Source organism: Dendroctonus ponderosae, unplaced genomic scaffold (genome assembly GCF_020466585.1).
Source record: "Dendroctonus ponderosae isolate FM_Combo_2020 unplaced genomic scaffold, Dpon_F_20191213v2 Dpon_F_20191213_4, whole genome shotgun sequence".
NCBI classification, from domain to species: Eukaryota; Metazoa; Arthropoda; class Insecta; order Coleoptera; family Curculionidae; genus Dendroctonus; species Dendroctonus ponderosae.
In genome coordinates, this window is record NW_026018611.1 from 4,256,822 (window position 1) to 4,273,006 (window position 16,185).

General features: G+C 34.8%; 1 protein-coding gene across 3 annotated transcripts in view; it reads right to left on the reverse strand.

The window, feature by feature from the left end:
• The window catches only part of LOC109544033, a 28,020-nt gene extending 12,230 nt beyond the window's left edge, over positions 1-15,790 (reverse strand). For 2 of the 3 annotated variants that reach the window (XM_019914026.2, XM_019914028.2), the window contains exons 1-2: positions 15,187-15,790; positions 2,794-3,003 (exon numbers count right to left, since the gene is read on the reverse strand). In XM_019914026.2, coding sequence (XP_019769585.2) covers positions 2,794-3,003; positions 15,187-15,235 — 259 coding nt within the window. In that variant the 5' untranslated portion in view covers positions 15,236-15,790. Of the gene's footprint in view, positions 1-2,793; positions 3,004-3,483; positions 3,648-15,186 lie in introns of those variants that run through there. The other variant, XM_019914027.2, reaches the window with a different exon arrangement.
• Positions 15,791-16,185: the final 395 nt, after the last annotated feature.

Here is a 16,185-nt window from a genome sequence, read left to right on the forward strand (position 1 = left end):
TTAGTTCACTTATTTCAGTTGCGAGGACAATTTTAGAAAATAATGCGTGTAAAATTACACATTGTGCGGAATTGCACGAATCGGACACTTTGAAGCATAAAATATGTACATTATGTATGTTTTTACTATTTTTACTGGTAATAATATCGGTTGTATGATAATTGAAGTAAACTTGGCCCCTGCAAGTTAAACACATGTACACCCAAACCGGAGAAGGCCAAACTAAGAACAATTAAATTGAGCAAAGTATGTCAAAATAAACTTTTGCAGATAAAAACGGTGAATTTATCCTGACATTCAAAAACTATTAAGTCCAATATTTAATATCAAAATAGAATTCCTTGGCAGTCGTAGACGGAAATATAAAATAAATTTGGTGGAACAGACTGAAAATCCCCCAGATCTTGAAAATTCATCGGCTGCTTAGTTCCTTAATTAATGGCATTCATTTTCTGGATTTTCATGTTTACACTGAGAAATTGATTCATAAAAGTCTGGGCGTCCAATGTCTCTTTTTTTTGAATGATGAAAAACACGACATTTTATTACGGGTTTATCTAATCTAGCGCCCCTATTGTAGTTGATTTTACAAAACCCATACTAAAAGACATCCCATGTAGATGTAGATTTTTGGCTTTTAGTAGCTTGAATCGAACTGGTTAGATTGTATTTTGAACATTCAATATTTTCCTTATGTATTTATTTACTCAACTGATTGTTACGGTCTTCGGCATCAGAATGGTGAAAGTTTACTATGTTAAGTTTAAATAAACGATTTCGCGGCCGTTACATGAAACTGGGGAGTTTTGAGAGAAATCAAAAAGAAAAAAATATTGTTAAATGTGGCCGTAAAGCCCGAAAGGCTCACCAGTTTTATCATCATTCTGTTTTTAATTATACATACATGTATTTAATTATAATTACATTTATCAAGTCTTGAAACTCGCCAGTTTGAAGATCCAGACCCAAATCGATAGCAAGCAATTTATCTAAAATTTGTCCTAAAGTTCTTTGCAGATAAAAATACGTTCTAAAGTGTAAATTGATTTTTTTCTTGATGGTCGCTATCCTACCAAGCCATAAATTTATGTGGATTTTCTCCAACATGTTTACATTGAGAAATTGATTCATAAGAGGTAATAATAATTATGCAGTTTATCAGTTGTTTTCAAATAATGATGGTTCGTATCTGGTGGTTTTTGTAACTGGTCTCTTATTCGGTAAGGGGCAGGCAATAATGACCCATTTATGATAAGAAGCAATGAAATAGTTCCAAAACATCGCTATTTGTACTGGTGGTTAACGTCAATGTTTATTAATAATATTGTTCTTTTACTGCTAATTTAGTAGTCGCCCAGTAAATTATTTATTTTGGTGGCAAATTATGAAGAAATTTGTAAATCGGGAATGAGTATTGTCAAACATCAAGTTATTAACGCAATGAGATGTAATTTTGGCAAACAAAGCTGGATATTTTGTTGTTCAAATATTTAGTTCTCTCTGTTGATTCAACTGCGGTTCTATTAACATTTCATGGAAAGTTTAAAGAAATCATTTAATTTTAACGTTGTATGAATAAATAGGTGGCATTAGTTGATAATAGGCGAAAATACCTACTCCATATGTAGCGCTAGGCATGCGTTGAATTCACTACACACTCACGTTGTGGATGTGCATCCAGAAATGCATTGTATCAATTATTTTTAAACGCAACCTTGACATTAACTTAACGCTTATTTTTCAGCACCGGTCGAGCTTAAAAAAAATCGGGCAGAGTGAACCAATATTTGGCTAAAAATTAACAGTGCCGATGTTGGTTTTGGCCCCGGCTTGAGACAGATCGATTAGCATGCGACTATGTTGACTGTTTCGGTTAAAATGGTTAACATGTGAGTCTCTCATAGTGTTCAAAAATTGGTGTCTAGTGATTATTTTTTGGGGCAAAATATTCCAAAAATCTCGGCTTTGCAATCAACGTGTGCATTCAATATAGTATCGTCCTCATCGGCCTTGCGAATTTAAAACTGGGACACTCTCACGTGCCTATTTTGACGCGTGTTAACTATTAATGGCGGGGTCGGCTGGATTTATATCATTCTATGAGCCTAAGCTGATGAATTCCAATGTATAAGGCCGATTATTTCGGCAGCTTAATTTCCAGCGATCATTTGCTACAATCGATTGTTTAAACATTACCTAATATTGCGCAATTTGGCTCCCCAGATAAGAATGTTTCATTACATAATTTTACAATTATTATCTAGCGAGCCCGGGTATCTTTGTGTGCTTTTGGGAAGACGATGAAATAGTGCTTATCGAACGCGCTTGCATCTTTAAATTATGTTACACATTATTTATTAATAATAGTCCAAGGGTTAAATGGAAAGCTACACCGGTATCCAGAAATAGTTGGCAGACGGAATGGAATGAAATTATGATATGAAAGTGATATTAATGTATCTAAGGAATTTTTGAGCCCAATGCGCTTAACAACACGATGCTCAATGAAGATACCGGTATGAACTACTTTGCTCCACACTATCACAATGATTTACTAATTCGTCACAATGTGTTAATCAGCTTGAATACACCAGTTGAAACAGTGACAATGCATTTAAAGTCTGTCCAATAATGATGAAATTTAACAAATTTTTCGAGTTTAAGACAGTGATGATTTGGACTTTTCCGGAATTTTATCTCGTGTATCCAAGTGTACCTATATGAAAATGTTCCATCACCCATATAACCCCTATTATACCGGGACTAAAATCCTGATAGAAAATGTCCACTTACCTTCGTTAAAAATAATTTTGTTTTCACTGGTCGTGCTACTCGACCGGGTACTTTTCGTGCTACCATCATATTGGTTGTACCGTCTACGCGCCGGAGTCGATTGACTAGAATAAGAATATTTGGAATAGTAACCGTTGCTGTTGCTTCGAGAGTATCGGCTAGAAACCGCTGAGGAGTTTGTATTGGACTCTTCACTGTCGCTGTGTTCATCTGGAAAAAAATATCTCGGTCAAACTCCTGAATATTTTGGACATTTTTGCAGCTCACTAGCGATGCCACTGGTCTTAAATACATGTAGGAAACCTCCCAACATATACCGTTTGCTGGCAAATATCAGTTAATGGCTGTTATAAATTATTAGTATCACCGGCAAGTAGGACATCGTAAAAATGTCCGGCGACAATTTTTGGAAGCTTCAACTCAATAAACAGTTTTGATAACTGGGATAACGGTAGCAGCAAACACTAATACGTTAAGCTACTGTTGATTTTAACGATTGGTTAGGGATACATTTTGCTCTCGGCTTAAGGCGCGCCTGGATTACCGTGAAAAGAAAATATAAGATCAAAGTTAGCTTTTATCTAATGACTTGTAATACTAGATCAACAATTTGAGCAATCTTCTCGGTGGAAACCATCAAAACCTCAATAAATCATGTTAAATTAGAATTACAACTATCTTTGTACTTACCACATTTCAGAATCATTGTGGAACATTAGCTAATTAATATAATGATTAAACTGCATCATTTTTGACTTATTAGGAAGGTTATAGAACCATCAGACAGACACTCGGAAAGGGAAAAGGCTCTATGATGTGAATAAAGCAAAGGCCTGCATTGTTATGTTGCAATCCAGAGGAGTGAATATAAAAACGAATCAATCGCACATTATCGCTTTACTGAGCAAAATATTTTGGTAGATTTTTGCTCCATTTTGAACTTCGTTTGGGTTCAATTTGCCAGCATGTTGTTTCATGTAACCGCTTTCATTAATTAAATCGCTTTTTTCCAATGCTTATCCAAGTTCTCGAATACGACTTTTATCGATATTTTGGACTTTCCGCCAAAAGCCAAGAAAAAGACTATTGAGGCAGAATTCATAAATTTGAACTGTTGTGCAATTTACATCTCTTCAACTATATATAAGTTGGTAAATTCAGTTGTTCTGGTCAAGGTTTGCACAGTTCGTTTGTAAAAACCTAAAATGACGATTAAATGAATTAAATTTAACTTGAAACTCAATAACACAGTTGCCAGAGCGGGGAATTTCGTAAATTCAATCAAGCAAAGCAAGTACAAATCAAGCAAAATGTTCAATTTGGCCCAAACATGGTACACAAGGAGAGTGCTTAGAGCGTCTTTAACAAGTCCAATTGAACAAATCTGAAATTTCATTTGCAAAAGAGAGCCATTTGATATGTGCACGAAAAACTTGAAATTCCAGTTAATTTATTAGGATCTGTCGACCCAAATACCGTTACTTCCCGTTTATTTGCGCCAGTAAACATCCAGCGCTGAAAGTAAACATTTGTAAAAATAGGGGAAGAAAAATTGCTGTTTATTGACGATGAGAACCCGACAATGAGCCTGTTATTTATTGCGTAGAAATAGGCGAAATGAGAGATTAACGTACCAGATCAGCTTTTAAATTTTCTAGTTGCTTAGTTAGCTGAAACTAAATATACGAAATATGCATAAGAACTTTGCTCTATTTGTCTCTTTTTGCTCAATTTTTGAAAAACCAATAGAGACTCAGACAAAATACCAAATATATGGATCCAAAGACCGAACGAGTCCCTAAAGGGCAAATTGTACATTATTGTAAATAGCCAACAATTTAACATCCGCACTTTTCAAATGCTGTTGCCCCTTGGGATTGTCAGAGTATAATAATTTATCGTTTCCATAATATGAACGACCCCAATTTTGCCCTCGAAAGGGCTGGTTATTGATTTTGTTAACTCAGCACTTTCGACTCAGCTCCCTTTTCCCAACTGCAATACTTTCGGTTTTCTGAACAGTTGAGTGTTGGAACATTATTCCTTGCCCCTGTATATTCTTGCAACCTGGCTGACGATGTGTAGAAATCAATCAAAAATGACAAGCCCAGCTTAAGAGACCCATGCAAAGATGAAACTATTTAGTTACAAACGACAAGTTTCTTGGTTACATCTGGTGGGTTCTTTACATCTTTCATATCGTTACCATAATTATGCCAGAAGTGACAAATGAATCTCAAGCTTGGATGCCCATCAACATGCATAACTGCTATTGGATGTTAATTAAGAAGAACAATACATTTCTAAAGCAGCCAAAGTGAATAAATGTTTTACAACATTAATGCTTATATTGATCAATGTATCTCATTTCCATTTGGCTGTCGGCCAGTTTATGCGAAAAATAAATGAAATTAGGAGTATTCTAGTTCCTGCCACATAAAATACAACAGAGTCAGAGAAAAAGGTGAGCTGAAACCAAGCTAGAGCAAATAATATCGACTTTTGCATTCGCTGTTGGCTCTATGCCCTTTTAGAACGGAAACTGGGCTTGTTTCAAGAGATTAGGTAAGTGCATTTTACGTCGGCATATGTGTGTGTGGTGCGGGTATTTTTAGATCCATTTAATGCAGAATTAGCATGGAAAACTCCACTATGTGACGGAAAACTATCAACATTTTATCGTTGTCTCTGCAATTTGTTATTCACATTGAGGGTATTATTGAAATTCGCAATAGAATGCGAGTTTTCTGTCATTTTGAATTACTTCTCTAGGCTTTATCACACAAAAAATTATACAGCAAATCAACGTTCCTTTCGAATCAATTACAAACGGAAAACAGAAAAAAACACTGAATAGACGAAGTACTTTTCTGCTTTGAAATTGATTGTTTTATTCAATAACTTATCAAACAGACAATACCTGAGTAAACTGTATGAATGAACAGTTGTGGGTTTCTACCTAGTTCAGACGAATAAAATTTCACTTATCCTAAAGCTATCTCAAAGAAGATTTCCGTTATACGTCGGTTAATTAATCATTTCCGACAGCTTTTCTGTGAAATCGCCGTCCTTGTTGCACTTTACATCTCAGCCCTCCTGGGGGCCTTGGGTCAAAGAATCAATGGGACTTAAATCTGGAAAATCAGGTGGCCTTTAGGGCCAAACTTAATGGTAATTAATTGTCATTTGGTCAAATTTACTGCGTTCCTACTAAAAAACCGATTATCCCAAATGGCGTTTTCAAGAGTGAAGAGAATACTTCTCGAAAGTGCCGTAGGGAAAGTAAGACAAGGAACCCGAATTTGTAAGAAATGCGAAGCCAAAAGACAATCCTGGATAAAATTAGACCGAGTTTCAGATGAAATTAGCTTTTGGCAGGCAAAATGTCCCTGTTAAGAAGCGATTATGCAATTTTTAATTTATTTATAGCCAATTTGTTTATCACTGAATGAATTCTTAGTTGTCCGCCCCATAGTGCCGAGGTAAAAATAGTCCACTAATTTTTTCTCTATTCCCTTGGCGTGTTATTTCAGGATATGAATCAATAGTAGTTATTTTTACAATGTCATTTACCTTCGGGAAAAAAATTATAATCGAATATTGAACCGCCTGAGCAAGACGCCACTTGTCTCAGTAATGATTTAGATGAATACTTTCGGATCGTTTCCAACAGTTTTTCGTTAAACTAAGAATAGCTCCAGACTAGACGCACAAGATTAACTTCCATGTCGTTAGGGATGAAGTAGAAATATTCTTGTTCGAAGCTCGATTCATTTTCTACATTTTTAAATGTCATTCGAAGCGTTGATGGCTTAATTAATTTAGCATAAACAATTGGTAACGCTATAATTTGCTTTTAATTGTGCTGAACATTTAGCTAATGAAGTATGAAATTAATTGATGATCTTGAGGTCGAAACATTCGATTACGAATAAATTCAATTCACTGAAAAACTGTTGGCAACCTCATCCAGAGAMACGATTGAGGGATGATTAATCAGCTCAATTAATTGTTTTTCGCTCTACAAATGGGACGACATTACTCGACAGGATTTAAGCATGTAARAGGAATCAATCGAATTAGTATCGAGTATATAGAATCGAAAAGTATTKCATTCAATTTTACAGTTTATWCGAGTATTTACASATTAGATATTATTCARGTTRWSMAGGARRTATTTWSTTSSTKCTAGTTTTTAGTAATTAATGGTTGACWACKCRAAGYGRAGAMGCMAGGAAAKMATWTATTTTCTTCARRACKKTCTTTTCAACAAAAKYTSARAAAAWSTCWTYACWTTYRWCTRAMTATRTAKTTGMKKWMRKTSAGCTGATAMATTGGTTTCATTCTGTAAMTRATACGCAGAAAAACATTTWTACCAYTGATTTCYAAAATATGRCCTTAAACAAAAATAGCTTCAATCAGTAGAACAATAGTCWTTTGGTCAATATTTTTGMCTWRACTTGAAAAATTATATTGGAAAATTAAATGAYATACATTTAATTTRAGCGGGTAAACGGGGTATAGTTGAATAGCGGGTATAGTTGAATTAACTAAATTTAAGATTAGTATATTTTATTYCATTGTAATTCGGTTTAYATTTTTAAGTTAATACTTCGTAATTCTTTSTATTTTCTCATRAACTTYCATATGATMSACTGTCTTAAATAGTACCTACATACGAACTCGTATGCATTATATTTCAGAAATTATCTAGAAAAACATATATACAAACGTACAATTGCTGATTTASCAYAACACACAGGTCTATTTATCATRCAACGATTGGTTTTTTCTCGAATAATTGATTCCGCAATTTGTGAATTAATTTTAAATAGATTGCGCCACAGATTGTCAGGTGAACATCGGTAAATATTTGTAGATCTAATCCGAATTTTTATAACTCTTTGCCGCGTCAATTGCGCTAACTGGGTTCATTTAATCCGATGAATTTTTCAATAGTGCTGGAAAAATGTACTGGAATTTTATGGCTTTAACGGCTTTATGACACTTTGATTGCCAAACAATTCAGTCACTATTTAAATTGTGTAGTAAGTTAATTGATATCATGGGTGATTTATTTAAATCTTTCAGATATAAAGATTACTTTGCCATAAAAGTCAGATTTGGACCGACTGGAATACCACCACTGAATCAATACAAGTTTCACAATATCATGCACTTTATTTATTTTGAATTTAACGMGTTTAAGTCATATTTTTAATTATTCATACATTAAAGTGAATTAATATTGACAACGATTGAGTTTCTAGAATCACATGCTTCACGCATGTCTTCGAYTGTTTTTAATAATCAGCTAAACCATACGAGACTTTGACGGTGAAAACCCATTTTATACAGGCAAAGTGTACCTACACAAAAAATGCCCAAGACACATGGGAGATTAAGAACCAAGACATACAAATGCTCAAAAGTGAACATCTTTATTTAGATATCGCCCAGTAAACCCCGAGTTTGGTCTTTTTTTGGATCACAAACAGTGGGATTTTTAGAAATGACACGACGATGTAACAAAAACATGCAGTAGGATGTAATCAGCTCAAAAAAAAACGAGTAAAAACGTGACTGTTCCATCACGTGCCTCATCAATAAGAAACAGTTTTTCACACCCAAGTCTCACTGGTTTCAGCTATTTTCGAGTATCTACCGAGTGAATCCAAAAATAACCGAACTCACATGGAAGCAAGAGATCATGGGACGACGAGAAACAGACGTCAAAAGTATGTGAACGCATGTGATTCCGCCTAATGTTTCAATAACTTTTGGAAGTCGAAATTATGTGGGTCGGAAAATTATTTAATTCAACTAATGAATTACTTTTTGTTTTAAGTACCCGAACTTTAAAATAACTGGTCACTTACATTTGGTTAGTCAGTTAATGTGTTAAATAACATGCCAAAGCGATTAACCGCTTGCAACATTTAATTATTGAAAATGTGTGTTGCTGAAGATGCGGTTATTTTACTATTGTTACAATGACAATATATGAGATGTTTTTATTGAAAATCGATACAGACTAATGGTTCGAAGGGTAAAAAGCATCGTTGCAATTTATGATCCGTAGTTTAGCCTAATTTTGGTTGCCCCGCGAAATCTTCTTGCATATTTAAGGCAAATACATCCATACACCTCAAGTTTGATTTATAATCTTTTATAATCGCTAGTTTTACTTTTTGTTGCTCCCCTGACTAAATTATGTAGTAATTTGAGTGAGTGATATGTTCTAAATCTGCATTCAACCGTTTTGATTTGAACTGTATTTATGGCTCAATGTGCTATTAAGTGTTGAAACTGATGTGTTTTACAGTACTGGAATATTTTATTTGCAAAATCCCCACTTTCAAGTAATTTAGAAATAATTGTTTGAGAAAACTGCCCACTTTTATTACTGAATCTAGTTTTTAATTCTCTATCCAACGATGCCAAAACGAATTTTGTGGCTCAAATGGTTATTGAGAAACTTTGAAAAAAGCAGCGTCATGTTTGAACCGATTTTGCAACTCAAAAAACCCGCAAATCTAAAACTTCTTGATATCAAGACTTTTTTAAAAAAACTGCCAACATTTCCTATTCGATGGTTCACTTTCTAAAAGGGCCATTTAGTTCTCTCTGGAATGAAGTAAAAATGAGAGCTCTTGCTCATTTTGCTACTGAGACATGAGCAAAAATGGGACAGAAAACATAAAATTTTGGCATAATCTTGGACCCAAATGTCTGGATATTCAAATTTCGCTCTCTCGACTTTCCTCACTCATGTTGTTATGAATGAAGCGAATCCAAAATTTAGTGCCTGTTTGAGCATACAAATTTTCCACTGGTTCAAGACCAACTTTAACTTAACATGTTTGGAAAGTATGGCTTTTGTGTAATTTCTCAGAAACATGGCAAATGCCGAACAGCTCAGGTAAAACGATTTACTTTATAGTTAAATATATGCGTCAATTCCCCGAAACGAAATTTTATGGTTTGTCAACATTAGTTTATGATTTCCAATCTATATCTCAGGTAGGTCCTTACGGGGTAAGATAAAGCGGTGCTTTTGCCGAAGGGGACGCGTTTTATATTCCACATTAAAACACTTTTTCTGTAGCTTAGGACGGATTTTATGAACGAAATTATGGAAATGTTTCCCATATGTTCAACTAACTGTTTTAATAAGCGTGATTAGTAGAGTGGCAACAAACATTGTCATAAAATGGGGGCTTTCATTCAGATACTTCAGTTTGTTAAATAATGGTTGGATCACGCGATGGAAATTCTCAACGTGGGAATTGAGCTTATTGTATTAGAAAAATACGGTCAAATGTATATAATAATAAATGTCCGCATACAAACGATTTATTCACGGTCGCAATTTTGATAAATAAATCCCCATCGACCATCGTTTGTCTTATATTAATAGAATCGTCGGTCAAACGAATAAATTCGAATTAATGTAATTTAAATCCAGACGTGTCACCACATGCAAATGACTGTAATGTATGGGTGTTTGTAAAATATGCACTTTACATTAAAAACAGCTCAGTGTGAAAGACCTGGCGCGAAAATAGCCGAATTCATGTAAATTTAGCAGGCGCGTTTTCTTTGGGATGAACCAAAGTGGTTACTAGACTTAATTGCATCGGGTTCAGGTTTACCACATTTTCAATGACTGGAAATAAAACTTCGAGATTTACGACGACGATAAATTTAGTTTACGGCCTGTAAATAAGCTTATGAAGATTTCCTCGTCACTGCTAAGTTGCGATTATGCGGTTATACAACATAATTGCGGTCATATCAAGTGATACGAGGGACTGCAAGTTCCACGCACATTTGTCAATTCAAGAAAATGTGATAGGGAATGTTTTTTTTTTCATATAAATATACAAAAATTCAAACAACAAATGCCTATAAATCATTTAGTTACATTATTGCACGTCAAATAACGCCCATTATCACCAATCGTTACCGTTCTAAAAATACTAATTAGTGGTTGAAAGTAAACTCGAGCAAATTTTGGCGCTTACCTATCCAGCAGCTGCTGTATTATTAGTCTAATCTTATTAAATTTATAATTAGATGTTGCAGGGCCCATCATTATAATAGCACAGTATTGATCGTGCAATAATTTAACTTTTTCAAACGGCCAAAAAAACACAGTTAAACTCTGGCATTGGGTCATAACAGTGACCTATCGATCGCCATAAGCAAACTACCCAAATTAGCTAATTTGCGATGTGATACTTTTTAAAGTTGTGCAAAAAGTGCATCGATATTGAAAAAAGCTTCCATTAAAACATAAGAAACTTTTAAGTTCGCCTTAGTGGTAGACGAAACATTTTCCTGTTTTCGGTCTAAAGATAATAAATTGTTCAACTTTCTCAGATATAAAGTGAAGAACTCTTTAATCGACAGTTGATGATTCTCAATGAAAATGACATTGATTAAAGACATCCTTTGGATGCAAGAACAATGGAACCCAATGGTAACCTTTACCCTGACGAATTGAGGTCGGCTCAAAATTGAGTTGGGCAACTTAACAGTGTTTATTATTCCGATAAGAAAACGGAATCGAAATGAAAACGTGAAACTGAAATACTTACAGGCATTTGACATGGATCAATCAGCAATTGAGATCTCAATAATGTATAAACATCATTTATCCAATGGATATTAATTGGGAAAGGAAACAGATAATTGCAAAAAATCAACAAGCAAAATTTGACCGTTTTGTAACACTTATCAGCGTCCCAAATTCCCGGCGAAAACACCGTTGGGTTTCTGTTTCTGTGCGACGAGGGCGTCAAAACCAGACAAACTCACTAGCTTAAAGATCTTTTTCTCTAGCCGACTCTAACTGTTTCTAGATAAGATTCACGAGTTTCAAGACTTTTGTCTGAAGTTTTTCAGGCTTTTAGGCGGGGCAAACTTGCTTGCTTAGATTGATTTTTTTTCTAGCGGTTTCTTCCTCTAAAGTTTCGGACAACTTTCTTGGAGCAAACCATTTGTGAAGATACAAATCACTCGTGCTGCTTTGGCAAAATTCTTCAATCGATTAGATTGTTGAAGTATCGAATGAAAAACATTTTTTCCTTCGATTTTCTCGCCCTTGTAACTCGCCCAATTAACAGAGAAAAACATCTCAAGTTTTCTCTCGTAAACTTAATTTCCCATCAGCCCTGGTACATCGGCAACGAGAAACGAAGACAGAGTGGTTTCCATGGCTACTGATATGTCGCTCTCGCTCCTAAGCACAGTAGCCAAGATGCCGGCCCTTAATGGATCGCATCAGTTATATTACGAGGGTGCTAAATTAATTGATTGAAAAACTCAACAGATTTTTTTTAATTTGGGTTGAACTAATCGCTTTCTACTTGAGGGGACTTGATTCGAAAGTGTTGCACACACTAGCTATGTTCGCTAATGTATGTAGTAAAATCAATATTTTAGAACGAACGGAATTAGTAGATCTGAAACCCCACGAAGTATTTTTAGTTAGTTTATTTTATTTTCACAGGTAAATCTGCTTGAAAAAAGTGCTTTTCAATATTTCACTGGTGTTGAAGTTACATAACAATGATTCTCGGAATGTTCCTACTATGCTCCCATTAACAATGCTGTAAACTTGAAATAGTGCTAATCTTCTTCATTTAACTATGTTTCAGATTTGTCTCAGTTTGCAATTCAAATCACGATAATTGACCTTCAAACGGAGGTGTGTCGAGCCGGAATGGTATTAATCTTGCTTGATCTTAGACAAGAGTGGACTTTGGTTCAGATATCAAAGTGCAAAAAAACCATCACGATAGAATAGCAATTACCAACTCACAATGATGTAGTAGGTAAGTATTTGGTGTTTAACTAGCATTAAGTCCTCGTATTTGCTTCATTACAATGTAGGAAATTTTAAAAAGTTTTTAGAAGATAACACCGATATTCACACTATTCATCCACTGTAACTTTACTGAAGCACTGTTGACTTTTCCATTTACATTTACGGTTACTGTACACAAAACTGCTTCCTTTAGGGGCTTTGAAATGTATTATAAAACCTTCTAAGGCCCTAGAACGCTTAATCTAAAGCCCCAAAAGCGCTTGTTTGACTCTTTGTTCAACCTTGTGCTTTCGAATATTTTATCAAAGTCTCCTAGTTGAAGCGACATTAGAACTTTGTTGACACACTGATAAAGTTATTTAGATGAGGCTCGTTTCTATCGGTTTCCAGGAAAATTTTCGTTCGTCTAAAGTCACCGATTAACTGATTCATGGGGGTTTTAGTTAAGTGGTTTTTTTTCGATTTTATTGAGCTTTGGTTCTGTGGTTTATTGTAATAGTCAGTGCAGCGTTTTTGATACGTTTGTATTTTTTCGATACTCACTAGGTTTTAGGGAAAAAAAGACGATCTTAGTGCAGGCAAAATAAAATCAGGTTAAATTTTCTTGTTGTACCGTATGTATTTTAAAGCCATTTTTACAATACAATAAAGCAAACTTTATTGTATAAATAAATAAAGCAAATTTTATCAAAATAATCAGCCAAAAAATCGCTGAAATATTAATTATAAAACATGAAAATTGAATACCGTTTCGGCTATTCATCTTTTTGCCACTAAGTAGTTTCTATACTAAGAATGTTTCCGGATAAAAGAAAATTTCGTCGAAAGCTTTGTGGAAAACCGTTCGAGTACTTCACAAAATAGTTTTTGATCATTAATTTATTGTTCATATAAAATAGTACAGTTTACAATTAAAAAGTCTTAGTTAAAAAAGAAATATTTTGAATATTCAAATAAAATTGCCCCTTATAACATTCGGTCAAACTGCACTTGAAATATTTAAAAAATTTAATTTTTTTTTATTAATTTTTTTGAATATTTTTTATGCTGTTTGATTCTTCTGACTATGGACATTTTTTCGTATAAGCAAATAATGAAGGCATACGCAATCGTTTAACACTAATGCGTCGAAGTGTTCCTGTATTTTCAGCAATTAACGCGAAAAGGCGTAAATGATAAAGTATATTGACACTTTTTGTAGAAAGTGCTCTTCTTGCCAGGTTGCTAATAGATAATAACCGCTTTTCACAACCCTATTATTGGAAAAATAATACATATTTGCGTCAATATTCACTGGAAAATTAGCTACAAACTGAAATAAAGCAGTGGAAGAGATGCAAAGAAAAAGCACAAATGATAACAATACAAAACACTTTTTAGCGTCACTGCTGGTGAAAAAGTGCAATTTATTATAGAAATATGTGGATAAAACCAGGTTTTCTTCAAGTTTGTTCCTTCAAATTTGAGATTCACTGGCAATTATTTCAGATTTTGCAAAATGTGCTTCAAATCAAGAGGAAAAAGTAATTTAGATCGATATACTCTTACCTATTTGAGTACATACTTACTTTTGCCAATGATATGGTTTGTGATATCTATAATTTTCCATTATCTCTTAAACTGAGTGGAGTGGGTTAAGAAATTAATAAGTGTGGTTGCGCTTACAGGAAAATAATTGATAATTTCATAGAAACGTTTCAATAATCCAATGGAGTTGCCACAGTTAATGAACCCCCAAAAGTGTGATTTGATTAATCTAATGAAGAAAGCAAATAAAAATCAATTAATCGCCAATCATATGCAAATTAATAAAACGTCCTTATTCGTTGGATAAAATCAAATCAAACTGAAACCGATTACCAAAAATATCCGTGTTCATTTCATCATTCTTAAATCATGATTAGACACAGGCCATAATTGCTTAACGATTTTCGGATTCCCTCCGGTTTTTTTTTGTATCGGAAATAATCATCAATCAAGTGCTACTGAAGATCCTGGCGTTCGAAAAATATGCACCCTCAACAACCATCTGATATTGATCCAAGACTTACGAAATATAAACGGCTGTGTGTCCGACTTACAAGAAATTTGTGGTTTGTATGGAAGTTACTTGCATGGATTTTTCGATGAAAATATTTTTGTATTGCAAAAATTCAATACATTACGTCACGAAACGAGTGAGCTGTGAGGGCGAAAGATGGCGTAAAGACGACCATTCAGGAATATTCGAGAACAAAACTGAAGACTTTGAAGGTTCATTGCTGAATTATTATTAGGGCAAATATTTTCTAATTATAAAAGTGAGAACTGAAAAAATCCTCATTGGTTTAACCCAGTATATTGCGAAAACTACACATTAGGTAATAAAAATCAAATATCATGTGCCTGGGATCCAATTCGGAATTGATTGATCAATAACATACTAATGCATATTAAGTCCCTTGCTCCTCGTTAATGTTCAGATATATGTGAAATATTTGTCATTTCTCGCACTGTACAAAAACATAAAATAGCTCCTAGAAAAAACATGTATAAAGCATAAAATACAATTCACATACCGGCAATATCAAGTGCTCGCCATCTAGTCTTCCTCACCCGTTTTCCCATTTTCCTTTAAACCACCCCCGAATTTCCCAACGCGTTTCTGCTCATCGGCCACCTTAACGCCAAAAAGAATTGTCTATTATAGCACCATGATAGTCAATACTGCAAAGTCCTTTAAATGTCCTTTCGGTTTTGAGTAATATCAAAAATCGGAGGATCGTTATTCTGACGTGACTTTCGGCTGAACGGGAATTTTCTTTGGCAAAAATTCCAAGTATCACCCGGATGAATTTATTGGAAAAAATAATTTTGTGAAATCGTTGAGCGTTTTTCTTATAGTATTTGTTGTTCCAGTCTCTTCTCGTACCGGTTCCTTTGCTGAGAAACACTTCTTTCCTTGATTAAAACCGTCTCAAAACCCGCGTGGTAGAAATGATCACAATCGAAATCACATAGCACCGGACTAGTACTTATCGGCAGCAGTGGTGGCCTACGAATAGGGAACTTCTATGCGTCTTGTGACATTACGTAATTCGTTCGTTCAATGGGTAGCAACCAGGATGCGTAGAACGCTAGACGACATAAAATCGACTGTGCTAGACCAATAAAACGATGAACATACTAACCTATCTAGCTCTACCCGAACAGGACATATTTGTGGCTTTCGGGAGCATTCGGCGAGAATCGCGCGTTCCTCATCCTGCGACGGGAGAATCCTGAGGAGCAACGCGATGGAGAAGCCGGAAGATGCGAAACCATTCCGGGTAATGCGGAAGAGATGCGTAATACAATAATTGGTTCATCCGCGAATTAGATTACCGCTGTTTTGAAATTGCGGATATTTTCTGGAATACTCCAGATTTCTCCTGTTCAAGACATTTATCCTGTAAAGCAGTTCGCCTAGATGTCTACTAGCGAACTTTTCTGTTGGAGAACAAGCAGGAATTTGGCAGTAGGTGATCAATTATGGACTTGTGCACGTGCAGCATCGGGCGGATCCAGTTTTAAATTCA